Source organism: Plecotus auritus (assembly GCF_963455305.1).
Source record: "Plecotus auritus genome assembly, chromosome: 6".
NCBI classification, from domain to species: domain Eukaryota; kingdom Metazoa; phylum Chordata; class Mammalia; order Chiroptera; family Vespertilionidae; genus Plecotus; species Plecotus auritus.
The window spans coordinates 93,044,059-93,063,589 of NC_137773.1; the positions used below are offsets into that span (position 1 = coordinate 93,044,059).

The 19,531-nt window shown below is 48.6% G+C and overlaps 1 protein-coding gene across 1 annotated transcript in view; it reads left to right on the forward strand.

The window, feature by feature from the left end:
• The first annotated feature begins 2 nt into the window (after positions 1-2).
• BRME1 (break repair meiotic recombinase recruitment factor 1) overlaps positions 3-19,531 on the forward strand; it is a 22,966-nt gene continuing 3,437 nt past the window's right edge. The window contains 6 exon segments of the mRNA XM_080672479.1: positions 3-79; positions 669-720; positions 6,128-6,302; positions 8,441-8,522; positions 8,762-8,866; positions 13,266-14,534. Coding sequence (XP_080528605.1) covers positions 690-720; positions 6,128-6,302; positions 8,441-8,522; positions 8,762-8,866; positions 13,266-14,534 — 1,662 coding nt within the window. The 5' untranslated portion in view covers positions 3-79; positions 669-689.

Below are 19,531 nucleotides of genomic sequence, written 5' to 3' on the forward strand. Positions count from 1 at the left end.
GTTGTCCCGCTCCAGCTCCAGGCAGACCTTCCCAGTTCCTGATAAGGACAGAGGTTTCTCAACAACTTCTCTGGCTCAGGTCAGTTTGGGCTTGTCCGGCCCCCAAGGGAGGAAGGAATTGCCCTGTAGTAGCTCCTGTCCCCTCAAGGCCCAGGCGCCCCCCACCCCGCCCCAAAGCCCCACATCCAGACCTTGAAGCGCCCCATATGGCCCCTCTAAAGTCACGGGGGGAGGGGGGAGGAGATAAAAATAAAGTCACCTGGTGACTCTGAAGGACTCCCAGTGTCCCCTCCAAAACCCTCGTGTGTCTCTAGAAGGTTCCCAGAGACCCCAGCCTGGAAGGAGGGAGCTTCACACAGGCTGCCCCAAGACTTCCCACTGAGGTCACCCCATCCCCATGCACCCCTGTGCTCTCAGATCCTGGGCAGATGGGCAGTTCCCTCTCTGCCCTCTGCAGCTTGGAGGAGGTTTGAGTTCTTCCCCAGCCATGCTTGGCTCAAGGTTGCTGTGACTCCCACCCTGTGTCCTCTTGGGGCCTAACTGACCCCTCAGGGCAGCCACGTGGGCCAAGATGGGGGATGGGGTGGCTTCTTCCCTCAGCCAGTGTCACCGGGTCTGTATCCAGGGACAGTGAGTGCTTGTAATGATGGAATTTTGCTCATTTTCAGATTTCTCAAGGGAGGGATAAAATGAGTAAGAGGAAGAAGCTGCGGACTTCAGGTATTTGGATATTCAAGTTGATCTCTTTATTGCGGTTTCTGTTCTTAGTAGGAATTTGGGCTTATTAATTGCGGAAATGCTAAAATGACCACACCAAGCTCCTTTAAAAAAAAATAATACCTGCTAGTAAAAAAGTATAGATGATGGAAGAGTGCATACAGTGGAAAAAGAAAGCTTTGTGGCGCTTCCTCCGGCCTCTGGTGGGTTCTACAGCTGAGGGGAGGGCCCCTGGCTTTGTGGCAGGGGTGCAACCTACAGGCAAGCCCACTCTCAGAGACTGTTCCTGAATGGAGCTTGACGTGTTGCAAGGCCCTCTGGTGTGTGGCTAAGTGCTTCACAGTCAAACCAAAAACCTGCGTTCCGCCCAACTCTGCTGCTCGCTGTGTGGTGGCAGATGACTTGCTGTATGCCTCACTCTCCCCCTTCTGCAAATAGGGGATAATAAGAGCGCCTCTCCTTTTCTTTAGAACAGTGATTCTCAGCCTGGTGGGGGGAGGCATTTGCCCTGCAGAGGGAATTGACAATGTCTAGAGACATTTTGGGTTTTCACAATTGGTGTGTGTGGGAGGGGTGGTCCTGGCATTTAGTGGGTCTAGGCCAGGATGCTGCTCAAAATCATAGGACAGCCCCCACAACACAGAATGATCCAACCTCAGATGTCAGTAGTGCTAAGGTAGAGAACCATGCCCTAGAGCTGAGATGTGGATAGTATTTGTTGTTGTGTTTTGTTATCCTTACCCGAGGATATTTTTTCCATTGATTTTTAGAGAGAGTGGAAGGGAGTGAGCAGAGAGAGAGAGAAACATTGATGTGAGAGGGGCACATCGATTGGTTGCCTCCCCCACCCGCCCCTGACTGGGCTGGGGATCGAATCTGCAACCCAAGTACTGCCCTTGACCGGGAATTGAACCTACCACCCTTCAGTGCCAGGGCCGATGCTCTATCCACTGAGTGACACTGGCCAGGGCTGGATTAGTGTTTGTAATGCACCAAGAAGAGAACCAGTGGTCGGCAAACTGCGGCTCGCGAGCCACATGCGGTTCTTTGGCCCCTTGAGTGTGGCTCTTCCACAAAATACCATGGCCTGGGCGAGTCTATTTTGAAGAAGTGGCATTAGAAGAAGTTTAAGTTTAAAAAATTGGGCTCTCAAAAGAAATTTCAATGTTGTACTGTTGATATTTGGCTCTGTTGACTAATGAGTTTGCTGACCACTGCACTAGGTAGTACGCAAATATATGCTACTGTTATGATTGTCCTTCCAGACTTTATTCCCCTATGTTAACATCCAGCAAAACCACAATCATATAGTACAGCATTAAAGCAACAACAACAACAAAACAGGAAATGCCCTGGACAGGTAACTCAGTTGATAGGAGTGTTGTCCCCTACACCAAAAAGTTGAGGGTTCAAATCCTGGTTGTGGTTTGATCCCCAGATCAAACTGGGCTGGTACGAGAGGTCACCAGTGTTTCTCTCTCTCTTTCTCTCTCCCCCTCCCCCTTCCTTTCTCTCTAAAAATCAAAAACATGTATCCTTAGGTGAGGATTTAAAAAAAAACAACACAGCCCTAACCGGTTTGGCTCAGTGGATAGAGCATCAGCCTGCGGACTGAAAGGTCCCAGGTTCGATTCCGGTCAAGGGCATGTACTGTGGTTGCGGGCACATCCCCAGTAGGAGGTGTGCACGAGGCAGCTGATCAATGTTTCTCTCTCATTGATGTTTCTAACTCTCTATCCCTCTCTCTTCCTCTCTGTAAAAAAATCAATAAAATACATAAAAAAAAACACAAAAAAACAACAACACAAAAACAGGCCCTAGCTGGTTTGGCTCAGTGGATAGAGTGTCAGCCTGCAGACTCAAGGGTCCCCGGTTCAATTCCGGTCAAGGGCACATGCCCGGGTTGTGGGCTCGATCCCCAATGTGGGGCGTGTGGGAGGCAGCTAATCGATGATTCTCTCTCTCATCATTGATGTTTCTGTCTCCCTCTCCCTTCCTCTCTGAAATCAATAAAAATTTAAAACAATAAAAAAAAAAGCAGGAAATGAACCTGAGTACACTACTTCTTCCAAACTTTTCCTTCACATACAAAAATATAGTGTTTTTATTGGGAAATAGAGTCATTACACATTGATATGCAACCTTTTTTTGTTTTGTTTTTTTAATATATTGATTTTTTTTTTTTTTTTTTTTTTTTTTTTTTAGAGAGGAAGGGAGAGAGATAGTTAGAAACATCGATGAGAGAGAAACATTGATCAGCTGCCTCCTGCACACCCCCAACTGGGGATGTGCCCTAAAACCAAGGTACATGCCCTTAACTGGAATCGAACCTGGAACCCTTGCAGTCCTCAGGCCGACGCTCAAGCCAAACCAGTTAGGGCTAACCTTTGTTTTTTACTTCATGGTATATTGGGAGCATCTTCACTTGTCCATCTACATATAAAATTTTCTCATTAGAAAAGAAACACAAGTATTACATAGCGTAGTTCGATTTCCCTGTCTATTGTCTAAGGTAACTCAAACTTCTTAAAAGTTTAGCAATAACCTCTTTACTTAGTGCTTAATGAACTTAGGGAGTAGCATTCATTTTTTTTCCCCTTGGAAATGTGGGACCGAAAATAAATTATCAACATATTGAAATATTTTGTGTAGAGATTAGCAATAGGCTGCTTGGGACACAAGAATTTCTCTGACCTCAGAGGGGGGACCTGGGGACAGCCAAGCCCACCCACAGCAAGTCATTTGGGGCCTCTCTTGGCCGTGGACCCCCCAGCTCATAGAACCCCTGGGTTGGCCCAGCTGTTTCTGTATGCCTTGGACAGGGTGGGGAGAAAGGAAGACAATTCTGGCATATGGTGAAAGAAGCCCTTTCCCTTCCAACATCTTTTTGGCCTTTGGTGTTGAAAACAAGGTTCTGCCTTAGTTTTTCTTATATTAGTCCTGTGGGAACAGATCACAGGAAGGAAATGGAAGGCTCTTCACTTCTGTTGATATTTTTGCTTCTTACTTGGTATAAATGTCCATTAGATTAACAAAGCAAGCTGGTGTTTGGGCATCTTTAAAAAACAAATAAATGAAGCTTCTGTATTTTGTGTTTTCTGGCAGACCGCAAGGTAGGAATATGTTTGTGTAAGAAATTCATTGGAGCCTTGCTCTGGGTGCAGCATTGGGGTGGGCACCTGAGAAGAGGCAGATCAAGAATGAGATCAAAAGGTACAGCAGCCCTAGCTGGTTTGGCTCAATGGATAGAGCGTCGGCCTGTGGACTGAAGGGTCCCGAGTTCGATTCCGGTCAAGGGCACATGCCTGGGTTGTGGGCTTGATCCCCAGTAGGGGGCATGCAGGAGGCAACCAATCAATGATTCTCTCTCATCATTGATGTTTCTATCTCTCCCTCTCCCTTCCTCTCTGACATCAATAAAAATATATTTAAAAAAAAAAAAAGGTACAGCAGACTTAGTGCCTCCCCTCCACACCTTCAAGGTCAAGTCAAGGAGAAAAAGAAAAAGCTTTTCATGGAGAGAGCTAATCAAATACACAGCAATGGGTTAAGTTCTGAATGGACACACACGAACCATAACAGAATTAGAAGAAATTATAGGAAAGTTGCTATGGTCTAGTGGAGTGCACGGAGTTGAGTAAATGCTGAGGTGGACCCTAGCAATTGGAGAAAGGTCGGGCGGGGGGGAGCTTATTCAATGGGTTTATGTCAGTGGGTGTAAGGAGCTGAGGTTGGAAAGGGTCTAAGTGACTGAACTCCAGGAAGATCAGGCCTACGTATGGTTTGTCCTTTTGTCCTCACTGCCTGGTCAGAAGCACGGTACATAGTAGGCACTCAATAAGTGCCAAAGTACACTTAAGTGTGCAGACTTTGGAGTTGGATGCCTGGATCCCATTCTGGATTCCTTGGCCTTCCGTACCTGGGCTTTCTCGTGTGTAAAATGGGCATAACAACAGGACCCTCCCTTGAAGTTTTATCATAACACACCCAAGTTCTTAGGACAGTGTCTGGCATGGAGCTCACTAGAGTCAACCCTTATTATTTGTTCATTGAATAAATGATTCAGTTGGGGCCATATTTGGGGAGGTTTCACAAGCCAGCCACACTTGGCAATTTATGTGTAAGGGAGTTTCCTTTATCCAACAAGTAGATGTTAATGAATACCTTTAGGCCCTAACCGGTTTAGCTCAGTGGATAGAGCATTGGCCCATGGACTGAAGGGTCCCAGGTTCAATTCCAGTCAAGGGCCTGTACCTTGGTTGTGAGCTCAATCCCCAGTAGGGGGCATGCAGGAGGCAGCTAATCGATGTTTCTGTCTCATTAATGTTTCTAACTCTCTATCCCTCTCCTTCCTCTCTGTGAAAATCAATAAAATATATATATATTTTAAAGTACCTTTAGGCTCTGAATTGCTCTCAGTGATGAGGAAGGTATTGCAGAGATACAAGGAAATAAGTGGCAGCTGAGACATCAGTTCCTTAGCACTTAATCACACTGGGTCCAAGTTTTCCCAGGGTGGATATTCTTCAGGCATCACAGAAAACTAGAGTGGTACACAATTTAGTTGTATCTGCATTTCCTGGGAAGTGATCTGTATTTTCTACATGTTTATTTAATCATCTACCAAGTATTTTTTTAATGTTTTTGTTTTAAATATATTTTTATTGATTTCAGAGAGAAAGAGAGAGGGAGAGAGAGATAGAAACATCAATGATGAGAGAGAACGCGGGCAAGCGTCCTTGACCAGAATCGAACCTGGGACCCTTCAGTCCGCAGGCCAACACTCTATCCACTGAGCCAAACCGGCTAGGGCCCAAGTATTTGTTGATCACTGATGGTGAACTAGATGCTCTTCTGGGCACTTGAGACTCAGCAAAGAGTGAGATAGACAAAGCCTCTCCTTGCATGGAGCAAGTTGTAGTGGGCAAGACAGAAAGGACCCAGTACATTGATTCTTGCAGAAAAGCTTTGAAGTCAACAAAAACAGCATGGGCCTGAAAGGGAATGCTCTATAGAAAAGTTAGGGAATGGCCCCTCTGCAGGGATGTTTGAGCTGAGACCCAGAGGAGCCAGTACACATCTCTCACCACTTCCCCAGAAAAGCAGTCAGCTGGGTTTTATCTTCTGTGGGTTAGAGCCAAACCAGGCCAACTCAGGATTCAGCCTCAATCATGACCAGTCCACAGGTAAAAGCTTTGGAATCCCATAGCCACATAAGCTCCTAGGTCCCACCTAGGTAAGGTTCCATCCATCTCTCACTTTCCAGGCAAGTGTCAGAGCAGTGGTTTCCTGCCCTTGGAACAAGCCTGCTCACACTGCAGCAGGGGCCCTGCCAGGTTTGGTTGTCAGCGATGGAAGTGTGCGCTCTTGGCATCCTCTACCCCTTTGTCTTCCTTTATCTCTAAACCAGGAGAAGGAATTCGTCCACCAAAACCCCCAAAGCACCCAAGGCTCAGAGACTCTGACGGGGATCCTCAGAGTTTCCAGTTTGGCCCTTTGGGTCACCCTGAAGAGTCAAAAGGCAGGTTCGGACCTGTTGCTTCTACAGAGCAGAGTGGGGAGGAATCAGGACAGGAGGCCTCCAGGTAGGTGGCTCAGAACAGACTCTTGCTATCAGTATCTAGACTTACTCTGTCTCTGGAGCCTCTGCTGGCACAATTCAAGCCCATTAGCATATCTTCATGCTTCTTCCTGTTCCACTTCCAAAGTTGAAATATGAAATTTTGGTTCCAGATTTTGGTCTTTTAAAAAAAAGCATATATGTATATCTCCACAATTATTATAATACTAGAGGCCCGGTGCACGAAATTTAGTGCACTGCGGGGGACATCCCTCAGCCCAGCCTGTGCCCTCTCGCAGTCCAAGACCCCTTGGGGGATGTCCGCCTGCCGGACATCCCTCTTGCAGTCCGGGACCCCTGGCTCGGCTCCCGCCACCGCCACTGCACTCACCAGCCATGAGCCCGGCTTCTGGCTGAGTGGTGCTCCTCCTGTGGCAGTGTGCATCATAGTGACCGGTCGTTCTGCTGTTCTGTCGATTTGCGTATTGGGGTTTTATTATATAGGATAAACATAGTCTCACCAATGTTTTTTAAAAGATTTTATTTTTAGCCCCAGCCCAGTGACTCAGTTGGCTGGAGCATCATCCCGTATACCAACAAAGGTTGCAGGTTTGATTCCTGGTCAGGGCACATACCTAGGCTGCGGGTTCAATCCCCTGTCAGGGCATGTATGAGAGGCAACCAATAGATATTTTTATTTTTCTCTCTCAAATCAAAAAACATATCCTCAGATGAGAATGTAAAAAAAAAAAAAATTTTAGAGCACTTTAGTTTATAATAAATTTGAGAGGAAGACAGACATTCCTCACATACCCCTTGCCTCACACATGCATAGCATCCCCCATTATCACCATCACTCACCAGAATGGTACTTAGTATTTTTTTAACCAAAGATGAACCTACATTGAGATATCATCAACCAAAGTCTATAGTTTACCTTAGTGTTCACTCTTGGTGTACATCCTATGGGTTTGGACAAATGTATAAAGACATGTATCTACCACTATAGTATCATACAGAGTATTTTCACTGCCCTAAAAATCCCCTGAGCTCTGACTGTTCATCTCTGCCCCTGATCCTGGCAACCACTGGTCTTTTTTTTTTTTTTTAATATATTTTTATTGATTTCAGAGAGAAAAGGAGAAGGAGAGAGAAATAGAAACATCCATGATGAGAGAGAATCATGGATCAGCTGCCTCCTGCACGCCCCCTACTGGGGATCAAGCCTGCAACCTGGGCATATGCCCTTGACCAGAATTGAACCTGGGACCCTTCAGTCCGCAGGCCTACGCTCTATCCACTGAGCCAAACCGGCTAGGGCACCGCTGGTCTTTTTACTTCTCCATAGTTTGCCTTTCCCAGGATGTCATGTAGTTGGAATCATACAATATGTGGCCTTTTCAAATTGGCTTCTTTCACTTAGTAATGTGCATTTAAGTTTCCTCTATGCCTTTTCGTGGCTTGATAGCTCATTTATTTATTTTTTTATCCTCACCCGAGGATATGTTTGTTGATTTGAGAGAGAGAGAGAGAGGAAGGGAGAGAGAAACATTGATTGGTTGCCTCCCGTACACGCCCCTACTGGGGATCAAACCTGTAACCCAGATATGTGCCTGAACTGGGAATCAAACCCAAAACCTTTTGGTGCATAGGACAACACTCCAACCAACTGACCCACTTGGCCAGGGCTCAGTTCTTTTTAGTGCTAAATAATAATCCATTTTCTGGTTGTACCACTTCATTTACCCACTGGAGGCCATCACATTTTGGCAATTATGAATACTCCTGTTTCTTTTGATACTGTGTTTCTCATATCTACAAATTCCTTTAGAATTTGCCGAGTTGGGGGCAGGAGTGTCAGTGCAAATGAGAATTCCTGGTCTTACTTGAGGAGCCAGTTCCTGGGATTATAAGGGTGAAGTGCTGCCACAGCAGGCAGCTTCGATTCTAGATGTGGGACTCAGCACCCTTCTTGGAGTCAAATGTTCCGCAGCACACTGCTCCCCTCCATCCCACCCTCTCTCAGAAAGAAGGTGCTCCAGGACCTCCCTTCTAGGAGACTCTGAGCACTACTTTGCCCTTGGACTTCATTCTCTGTCCCACTAGGTGCACTGAAAGCCTTGGATGACTTCAGAACCTCTTGTTTTGTCTTTCTCCACCCAGCTCTCTGGATAAGGAACCTGAAGCTCCTTCCAGGCTCCTCTCGCAACCAGAAGAAGAGCCAATCCCCTTTCCTCCTTCCCAGGTGAGCCTGTTTTGTAGCTTCCCCTGTGTGCAAAAAGAAGCCACCTCCCTTAGGTTGGAGTTCCTGCCTCTATTCATCCTCCTGGCCAATGAGCTGGTTCGCCCTGGGGATAGAGGGCAAAGGCCAGGTTTGAGACTACAAAGAGGAAACCAGTTTTGATATTTGTTTGTTTTCTTTCTTAGACCTCATTCCTCCCTTATATTTATTGCTGCTTTGTTCTTGTTGTATCTGGTTCACAGAACTCAGACAGGAGGTTTGTCCCCCAGTTTGCAAAACCCAGGAAGACAGTGACAAGACTAGCAGCTGCGAGGGAAGAGGACCTTGGGCGTGGGGCCTTTAGCTCGGTAAGACCCTAAAATCAGCAGGCTGAGCCCCATAGATGGGCAGCTTCTTGGCCAAGCCTTGGCAGCTGAATTTAACCTTAGTTTTTTTTTTGGCAATGGCTAGATCTGCACCTCTCCACACCCCATTTTCAGCACATTTCACTACCTATGTCTCTGGACTGCAGGTGCTATGCAGGCAGCTCCCAGGCCTGTGAGAAGCACTCAGGACAGCTGTGCCTATATCAGAGTGCTGGAGGCAAGAGCCCTCTTGCCCACATTGCATGAGAGTTAGAAAACTCAGAAGGGCCCTAACTGGTTTGGCTCAGTGGATAGAGCGTTGGCCTACAGACTCAAGGGTCCCAGGTTTGATTCCGGTCAAGGGCATGTACCTTGGTTGTGGGCACATCCCCAGTAGGGGGTGTGCAGGAGGCAGCTGATAGATGTTTCTCTCTCATCGATGTTTCTAACTCTCTATCCCTCTCCCTTCCTCTCTGTAAAAAATCAATAAAATATATTTTAAAAAAAGAAAAGAAAACTCAGAAGGCAATCCTGACCGGTTGCTCAGTTGTTTGGAGTGTCGTCCCAAACACCAAAAGGTTGCGGGTTCAATTCCCAGTCAGGGCACATACCTAGTTTGTGGGTTCATCCCCCGTCAGGGTGCATGCCATGCGGGAGGCAAGTGATCATGTTTTCCCTCTCCCTCTCTCTAAAAATCAATAAAAACATATCCTCTGGTGAGGATTTAAAAAAAAAAAAAAAAAAGAAAAGAAAAGAAAACTCAGAAAGGCAGCCCATGTTCTGTCCCTGAACCCCTTTGCTTCTCAGTAGCTTTTGGGCAAGTTGGGGCTGTGGGGGGGCAGGGTTCTCACAGTGTGCTTGCTTATCCTTGCCACTGTGAGCTCCAGCACTGACAATGTCTGGTAACACACACCCCAGAACAAGTGAGTGGTGGGAATGCCAGCAGCTGAGTTTTTAATCAGCCTTAGGTGGGAACACCCTTGATAGCTTTCAACTGGTGAATGGTTGAACAAACCATGGTCTGTCTACACCAGTGGTCAGCAAACTGCGGCTCGCGAGCCACATGCGGCTCACGAGCTGCGGTTTGCTGCTCTGTTGACTAATGAGTTTGCCGACCACTGGTCTGCACCATGAACACAACTCAGTAATAAAAAAAGGAGCAAACCAGTGACACGGGCAACCACATGGATGGATCTGCAGAGCATTATTACATGGAGTAGGAATAGCCAATCCCAAAAGGTTATTTCCTATAGGGTTCCATTTACAGAACATTATTGAAATGACAAAATCATAGACATGTAGGGTGGACTAGTGGTTGCCAGCAATTGGAGACGGGGCAGGGGGAGGGGCAGGGGGGTCACAACATGAGAGAGAGGTGAGTGTGGCTGCAAATGGCAGTGCCAGAAATCTTTATTTTGCAACTTTTCAATATCTTAACTCTCATAGTGGATACACAGCCTCCACCAGTGAGAGAACCATATAGAACTTAATACACATACACGAATGGGAGAGCTGAATAAGGTGGGGGACTTTATCAATTTCAGCACCCTGGGTGTGATACTGTACTTTGGTTATGTAAGATGTTACCGTTGGGCCAAACCGGATGAGGAGCACAAAGGATCTTTTCACATTATTTCTCACAACTGCACAAGAATTTGCAATGATCTTACAAAATGTTTAATTTTAAAAAAAGTAGGGGTGATAGCTTTTCCATTGATGCTGGAAAGGCTGCATGTAACTCAGCAGTCTGGTGGCCGGTGGCTTCACTGAAACCCTATAGACATGCTGTGACCTTCAGTGGTCTGACATTTGCAATGCAGACCCTCTCCTAGAAATGTTGGCTCTGATGTGCAGGAAGGTTATTGAGAAGGTGTCTCCCCCCCAGCACTGATAACTACAAAAGAAGTGGGGGAGCAGCTGCTCTCTGTAGGCACCCTGGATGCAAACCTTAGTCCCTAGGTATTGAATTTATTTGCAGTTCATTTTGAAGGGAGAGATGATGGCATGGGTGTGAAAGGAAGGGAGACATTGGGTTGACTCCATTGTTTGGGGCTGAATAGCTTGAAGGATGGAGTTGCTGCTAGTTGAGACAGGGAGACTCTGAAGGGATGCTCAGGAGCTGGTGTTGGTTGTGTCACATTGGAGGTGACCAGGAAATGCCAGGTGGGAATGTCAGATAACGTGCATCTACAGTCAGGGGCGATCTGGGCTGCAGTGACTCCACAGGTTTAGGCCTAAGCACCTAGAAGGATCAAGTTGCCATCTACCTAAGGATGGTACTCCATCTATGTCCCAGCTGGAACCATACTCTCTCTGAGCTCTGGTCCTCTCCCACCTTTTAAACAGTTTATCTTAAAATAATTAGAGATTTATAGGAAGTTGCAAAAGAACAGTATGGACCTATTGATGGATGGATGAATGGAATAAAAAAAGTGTGGCATATCCACTCAATGGAATATTATTCACCCTTACAAAGGAAGGATATACTGCTGCATGCTACGACACAGATGAACCTGGGGACATTATGCTAACAAAATAAGCCAGTCACAAAGCAACAAATGTCATACAATTCCACTTACATAAGGTCCCTAGATTAGTTAAACTTATAATGACAGTAGTGTGGGGGTCTTGAGGGGCTGGAGAGAGAGGGGATGGGGACTTAGTGTTTAATGGGGATAGAGCTTCAGTTGTACAAGATGAAGCGTTCTGGGGATGGGTGATGATGATGGTTGCACGCGAGTGTGAATTTATTTAATGCCACTGAACTGTGCACTTAAAAATGGGTAAGGTAGTGCCCTAGCTGGTTTTGCTCAGTGGCTAGAGCAGCCTTGGGCAAACTACGGCCTGTGGGCCGGATCCGGCTGTTCTATCCGGTTCTCTTGCTCTCCCCTCCGCTCCTTTACTTTGAATTTATATTAGTTCACACAAACACTCCATCCATGCTTTTGTTCTGGCCCTCCGGTCCAGTTTAAGAACCCATTGTGGCCCTCGAGTCAAAAAGTTTGCCCACCCCTGGGCTAGAGCATTGACCCACTGACTGAAGGGTCCCAGGTTCAATTCCGGTCAAGGGCACATACCTCAGTTGCAGGCTCGATCCCCGGCCCTGATCGGGGCTCATTTGGGAGGCAACCAATTGATGTGTCTCTCTAATATTGATGTTTCTCTCTCTGTGTCTCTCTCCCTCCCTTCCACTCTCTCTAAAAATCAATGAAAAAATATCGTCAGGTGATGATTAACAACAACAAAAAATGGTTAAGATGGTGAGTCTTACATTGTGTGCATCATAACACAATTTAACAACAAAACAGCAGAGAAGTCCTTGTGTTTCCTCCCCTACCTTCCCCAGTGGTGACTCTTACATAAGTATGCTTCATTTCCAGTCCAGGCAATTGACATTAGTGTCATCCACAGACCCCCTTGAGTTTTATATCCTAGATCTCCACATGCCTGGTGGGGAGAAGGGGTTACCCTCCAGCCCCTGGCACAAAGCTCTGCCTTGTACTAGTGCAGTAGTCCCCCCTTTTCTGTGCTTTCACTTTCCGTGGTTTTAGTTAACCTGTGGTCAACCACTGTCCAAAAAATATTAAATAGAGAATCCAGAAATCAACAATTCCTAAGTTTTAAATTGCATGCTGTCCTGAGTAATGTGATGAAATCTCACACCGTCCTGCCTGGGACATGAATCGTCCCTTTGTCCAATGGCTCCACCCTGCTTATGCTCCCTTCCCATTAGTCACTTAGTAGCCGTTTGCGTTATCAGATTGACTGCTGTGGTATCACAGTGTTTGTATTCAAGTAACCTTTATTTTACTCAGTAATGGCCTCAAAGCCATTCATATAACTTTTATTACAGTATACTGTTATAATTGTCCCATTTTATCATTAATTATTGTTAATCTCTTACTGTGCCTAATTTAAAATATAACTTTATCATAGGCATGTATTTATAGAAAAAAAAACACATAGTGCCAAAACCGGTTTGGCTCAGTGGAAGAGCGTCAGCCTGCGGACTGAAAGGTCCCAGGTTCGATTCCGGTCAAGGGCATGTAACTTGGTTGCGGGCACATCCCCAGTAGGAGGTGTGCAAGAGGCAGCTGATCGATGTTTCTGACTATCTATCACTCTTCCTTCCTCTCTGTAAAAAATCAATAAAATATATTTAAAAAAAACCAAAAAAAAACAAAACACATAGTATATGTAGGGTTCAGTACTGTCCGCAGTTTCAGGCGTCCACTGGGGGGTCTTGGAACGTATCCCCCACGGATAAGAGGGAACTGCTGTACTGATCCCTTCAGTGGTCTGCACAGCGTCTGAGACTTTGTACAGGCACAGTAACAACTAGAAAAATCTTCAGAGTGGTTGGTTATTGAAGGCCTGAAGCTGAATCTTTCTCTCTACACAGGAGACACCACCAGAGCCCAGTGCCCAGGAGGCAGGAAGCCAGTCATGGCAGGAGTCCCCAGAGCTCACTATCTTGGAGGCCTGGGAGCCAGGAGACCAAACGCAGGCAGATGGCACCCACTCTGAGCACAGTGTCCAAAACTCTGTAACACCTGTGTCCAGCAGGGGGGATTCTCAGCCTGAGGTCTCCAATGACATTTCTTCAAAATGGGGGATGGTACCCTTGGTTTCAGAGCGTGCCAGCCAGGACTATCTATTGGAGCAAGGGACCAACTTGTCAGATGCTGGAAGCACAGAGGGGGGTAGGATTCCAGGTGATCTCAGCCAGAAAGGTCATCTGCCAAGCAGTGGTGCTGAGGAGAAGGAGCCAGACCAAGGAGTCCCACAGGAGGAAGGTGTCCAAGGGGGAACAGGGACTGACCAGGAGAAAGGAGACAGCGTCCTAGGCCTGGTCACTCAGGACTCAGAGCCTGGATCTGCAGCCCTGGCCCCACCCGACCCCCTGCAGATACTCAGCAGGGTTGGCAGGGAAGCAGGAGGGAGCTGTAGCAGCCCCAGACACTCCTCCCTTAGGATCAGTGTCATCACAGATGTAGTCACAGACCCCACCAAGTCAGAACAGAGAGCTCTGGAGTTGACTGGGCCAGATGAGAAGGCTAACACTCAGACACCTGCCTCTCCCAGCGGGAAGGCCCCTGATGAAGGCCATAGTGGGGCCCTGGTCACAGGCCCACATCTCGCTGGGGAGACCACAGGAAGCAGAGGAGAGGCAGAGTGGGAGGCCGAGCCCCCTGGTGATGTCTCCAGGGGCCCTGCAGCCTCCCTGGTTCTGGCTCATGAGAACCGAGAGCCCTCAATAGGTGCTGGATATTCCAGTCCTGTAGCCTTGGAAATGGGCCCAGTTGCTGGTCAGATACAGGTGCCAGACCTAGATCAAGAAGGGCTGAGAGGTGTGTGTACGCTGTCTTTGTTGTCACAGCCCTCAGGTGAAAAGGCAGCTGAATTAGGTAGCCAGAGCCATGAACAAGACCTTGGGGGGTTCAGCCTGTCCCTTGGAGCCTCTGTTCCACCATTGCACAGAGAAACAGTGGTTGGTCCTCTCCGGGATGCCAGGTCCCACCAGGGCAGCCCAGATGCCCCCGCAAACCCGGCAGGCCAGCCTAAGCATCCTGACCCTGCAGACCAGGCCGCCTTGGAACTCGACTTCCTGCCAGACAGCCAGATACAGGATGCCCTGGAAGCCCTCAACTTTGAAGCCCCACCTGAGCAGGTAAGAGCTTCCTTAAGTTACAGCCAGACCATCCCAGAGCAGGTGCCAGTGTCCATAGGCTCTGGTCCAAACCGCCCAATGTTGGGGGAAGATGGGGCATGTGGTAGTCTGTTTATATGGCATACGAGTCTGGGGGTCTGAGTTGCAACTTCAGTGGGTGTGTGGAGTCTGTGATTTTCCAGAAAGAAAGACCTGCTGCCGAAACCGGTTTGGCTTAGTGGATAGAGCGTCGGCCTGCGGACTGAAGGGTCCCGGGTTCGATTCCGGTCAAGGGCATGTACCTTGGTTGCGGGCACATCCCCAGTGGGAGGTGTGCAGGAGGCAGCTGATCGATGTTTCTCTCTCATCGATGTTTCTAGCTCTCTATCCCTCTCCCTTCCTCTCCGTAAAATATCAATAAAATATATTTTAAAAAAAGAAAAAGAAAAAAAAAGAAAAAGAAAGAAAGACCTACTTTTCCATGAGGGGCCTGTGTCAAACATATGTATGGAATTTTGATTTTATGCTGGAATTTGTAGGAACTTTGCTTCCTTCAGGGGGATGCCTGCATGACAGGCAGTGTGAAAGCTACCCAATAAGCCTCTGCCAGCCCTGGTGTTCACCTATCAGGGCAGGGGCAGCCTTGCTTGAGCCCCACTCCCAGGGTAGGCTCCATGTCCCTGGCTGGTGGCACACCTGAGCCTGGGCTAAGTGCTTTGCAGTAGTGCTCTGGGAGGTAGGTGGTTCTCGGTTCTCTTTCCACACACTGGCTTGGGCACCTGCCAGAGGTGACACAGCCAGGAGGGGAGGAAGCTGGGTCTGCATCCAGATTGTCCTGATTCTATAGCTATGCCTCAGCCACCCCATCCCAGAATGTGGAGTCCAACTCCCTTTACAAACGATGGCCTGCTTTTTCAGCTGTCCCTGTTAAGATTGTGTTGTTGTTGTTGTTTTTTCAAAAATTTATCCTTTACATGCTTGTCAAGAGCCTGTGTGTGCCAGGCATGAAAACAATAGGTGTGGTCCCTGCCCCCCTGAGGTTTTCAGTAGCACTGTTCCCCCCTGCCTCTCCCAGAGTGTGCATTTTGTAAAATATATATATATATATATATATATATATATATATATATATATATATATATATATTGATTGATTGCAGAGAGGAAGGGAGAGAGAGATAGAAACATCAGTGATGAGAGAGAAACATTGAATGGCTGCCTTCTGCATGCCCCACATTGGGGATTGAGCCCGCAACCCACGCATGTGCCTCTGATCGGAATCGAACCTGGGACCCTTTAGTCCACAGGCCGATACTCTATCCACTGAGCCAAACCAGCTAGGGCCAGAGTGAGCATTTTTGTACCCTATCATTTTGGAACTTAGAGTCTTCATGTGACAGCTCCAAAACAAGCACAGGATCTCATCCAGTGCCCAGCTGGAGAAAGCCAGCTGTTCTGAGTACGAAGGGAGCGTGACTGGGTTGAGCGAATGTGGTCTCCACTGCATTTTGGCCCTCCACAGTGTTCACCTGTGAGGTGATTTCAGACCTGGCCCTCCCTGGGCTGTCCTGGCCCTGGCTCCTCATGCATCTGTCTCATGATCACCAGATGAGCAAGATCATGGAAAGTAGGTCACAGTGCAGAGTTAGAACATGATCTCTTGGGAAGAGCTGAAATTTTAGAATTGGAGCTTTGTTTCTTGAAAAGTGCAAACTCCACACTCGGAAGGAAACGCTGTCTGAGTTACTCCCAGTCTCTGGCCTCTTGGGCAGTGGCTAAGGGAGAAAGCTGGGGAAGCATTTGGGACATTTGGTGGCATCCAGCAGTCAAAAGAGTGAGCCCTTTGGACAGGCTGCCAGTGACTGCACACTTAGAAAACACAGGGAGTCAGCAGTGTGGGGGACCTGGGCAGACAGCCAGGTGGTCAGACCTGACAGGTCCCCCAGGGGAGTAGGCACTGCCTTGACAAGGCTGCCAACGCCCAGACGAGTTTCGTTTAGATATTGGGCGTTCCTGACAAGTTGGGGTGACCCAGGCGCAAGCAAATTCTCATGGGAAGATTCTGATAGCCCTTGGCAGGAAGGCAGGTGGGCAGGGACACTTAGGTACAGCACAGATGGGTGGAGAGCAGCCTCACCGGGCACGGTGGTGAGCGCCGCTTCAGGTGAAGCCACTCAGAGACTCAAAGGTTACACAGCGGTGACTGACCCAGTTTCAAACCCAGGTCCCCTCACAGGAAAACTGGTGTTTTCTTCTAAAACAGCTCCCTTGGGACATGATAGACATGATACTCACCCCAGAGCTGTGGCGTCTCCGTACACCGTTGCTTAAGGAGCATCATTTACAAAGCTGATTCCCAGGTCCCTTTCAGGGGCCTACAGCTCTGACCCCGGCACGTTCAGGAACACTTTTGTCGTGACAAACATTACACAATCCTGGTGGGAGAGAGCATATTCCCATGGCCAGGAACAGTGAGTGCAGGGAGTTTGGTGAATATGTGACACTGGATGGTCTTTTAAGTCGGAGTTGCCTACATGAAATAGCCAGATGCTGGGAGACACTGTATTATTATCTACAGCAGAGATCCCAGCCGGCACCGCTGGTGTCCAGGGCCAGCTCATTCTGGTGGTGGGGACTGTCCTGTGCACTGTAGCATGTTGAGTAGCATCTCTGGCCTCCACCCAGATGACAGTAGCACCTTCTTCCCCAGTCGTAACAACCAAGAATGTCCCCTGACATTGTGAAGTGTCTCCTGGGGATGGAGTCATCCCCAGGTGAGAACCACTGGCTACAGGCAGTCTTCCAGGTACTTCTTTGCTAGAGTAGCTCAACCCTTCACCCCGTCCCCACCCCATCAGGGGAGAGGATGTCCCTAGAACCGTGGTCGGCAAACTGCAGCTCGCGAGCCACATGCGGCTCTTTAGCCCCTTGAGTGTGGCTCTTCCCCAAAATACCACTGCCTGGACGAGTCTGTTTTGAAGAAGTGGCATTAGAAGTTTAAGTTTAAAAAATTTGGCTCTCAAAAGAAATTTCAGTTGTTGTACTGTTGATATTTGGCTCTGTTGACTAATGAGTTTGCCGACCACTGCCCTAGAACAGGTCCCTTTCCTACCCCAGGACTTTGGTCTCCTTAAAAGAGACCCTGGGCAAGCCGCTGCCCTCCCGCCCCCCAGCCTCTTTCCTCTTTCCATGGGACACATGTCACCCTGTGATTGAGCCTGACATTTTCCACAAAAATTAAACCACTGTCGACATTTAGAGACTTAAGCTTCTCTGGGTTATTTGGCTCTCTCCCCTATTAATTATGAATTTTTCCTTTGCAATAGATTTGCAAAATCGTTTCCTGACATAAAATGTGTGACTTAATCTGGCTAACCTCTTCCCCTCGACACCGATGCTCACCTTACTACAGTCACTACACCTAGGGTCCTCTCTGTAACTTTCCAGATACTGCAGGATGCAGAGAATGTGGGGATGGAGCCACCCACAGGCATAGGGCAGCTTGTTGGGAGGTGCAGGCCCAGGAGAGACAAGCAGGGTCAGGCCCAGTGGTTACCCTGTCTGCTCTCTTTCTGAGGGGTGATGGCAAGAGCAGCCCAGCTGGTGGCCCCCAGGTCTAACCACTTTTCCTCCAGCAGTTCCAGCCTTGGTGTTCCTGCCGTGGCCAAGGGGCACTGAGACGTTTCCTGTGTGACTTTCCTTTCCTGTCCTGTGCAGGGCTAACTGGTCACACGTGTGCTCTCTTTCCAGTTGTTTCCTGCAGTGAGTGGGGTGGGCCCTTGCTGGCCTGGCACCAGCCTAAGTACTGAAGGAGGCCTCCTCATCGAGTCCCAGCCAAGGTAGGCCAGGTGGGAGGCCACCCCAGGACCCTCATCTAGAGGGGAGGGGGGTCCTCCCTTTAGAGAGGGAGTGTCACTGCTTTCCTGGCACTGATCTGCCATGATCTCCCCGTCCCCCCCGCCCCGCCGCCAGCCCTGTGAGCTCCCATTTTGCTGATGAGGCGGCCTGGCTCTCCCTCACTGGGCCTCGCATTCCTCAATCCAGTAAGGGAGCTGAGCCCTGTCCTTCAAACTGCATGTGTGTCTCCCGGCTCCCTGCAAGTGGAGAACTGGTCACCAGCCATCTGCACCCAAACAAGCATCTCTCCCAGGACCCCTGGGGTGGAACCCCTGGTTTTGTGGGTTGTTTGAATTCAGTGTGTACATTTTTCTGGAGAAAAGGTCCAGAACTTTCCCTGAATCCCCTCAGAGCGGGATGGCTAAGAACCATTGACCAAGCCGATCTTGGGCGCAGGTCCCAGTTCTGGCCCAGGATGGGTCCTCCTCACTTCCCACTTGGCTCCAGGGCAGGCCACTTTCTCTCCCTTCGGCAGGCAGGCCACTGGGTGCACTGTCTCTCCACCCAAGGAGTGTGCGTGTGTGGGACGAGGGTGTCCTCTTCCCTTACTCCAGAGGCTCTCACAGTCTGTCATCTCCCTCCAGTCCTTTCTCCCGGCCCTGCCAGGACAAGCACTGGGTGGCCATCCTCTCCTGTTATAGGCCTCTCTGCAGAGGCAGTGCCTTATCAATTATTTATGGCCAAGCTTCTGTGTTTGTCTAGCAAGTGTGGAGGAGGGGCTAGGGGTACAGCCCTTGGCAAGTTTTTCTGTCCCTCATCCTCCTCCTCCTCCTCTTCCTCCTCTTCCAACTCCAACTCCTCCTCCTCCTCCTTTTCCTCCTCCTCACCTCCTCCCCTTCTCCTCCTCTTCTCCTTCCTCCTCTCCTCCTCCTCCTCCTCCCCTTCTCCTCCTCTTCTTTTCTCCTCCTCTCCGCCTCCTCCTCCTCCTCCTCCTCCTCCTCCTCCTCCTCTCCAGGGATAAGGTAGCATGTTTTTGCCCTCTTCCTTGCATAAGCTTTGTCTCTAGTACCTGTTGTACTAGACACACACACACATCACACACACACACACACAACACACACACCCTGCACAAGTACCAGAGGCCATTCAGTCAAAATGACCCCACCATTGTTTGAGCAAAGA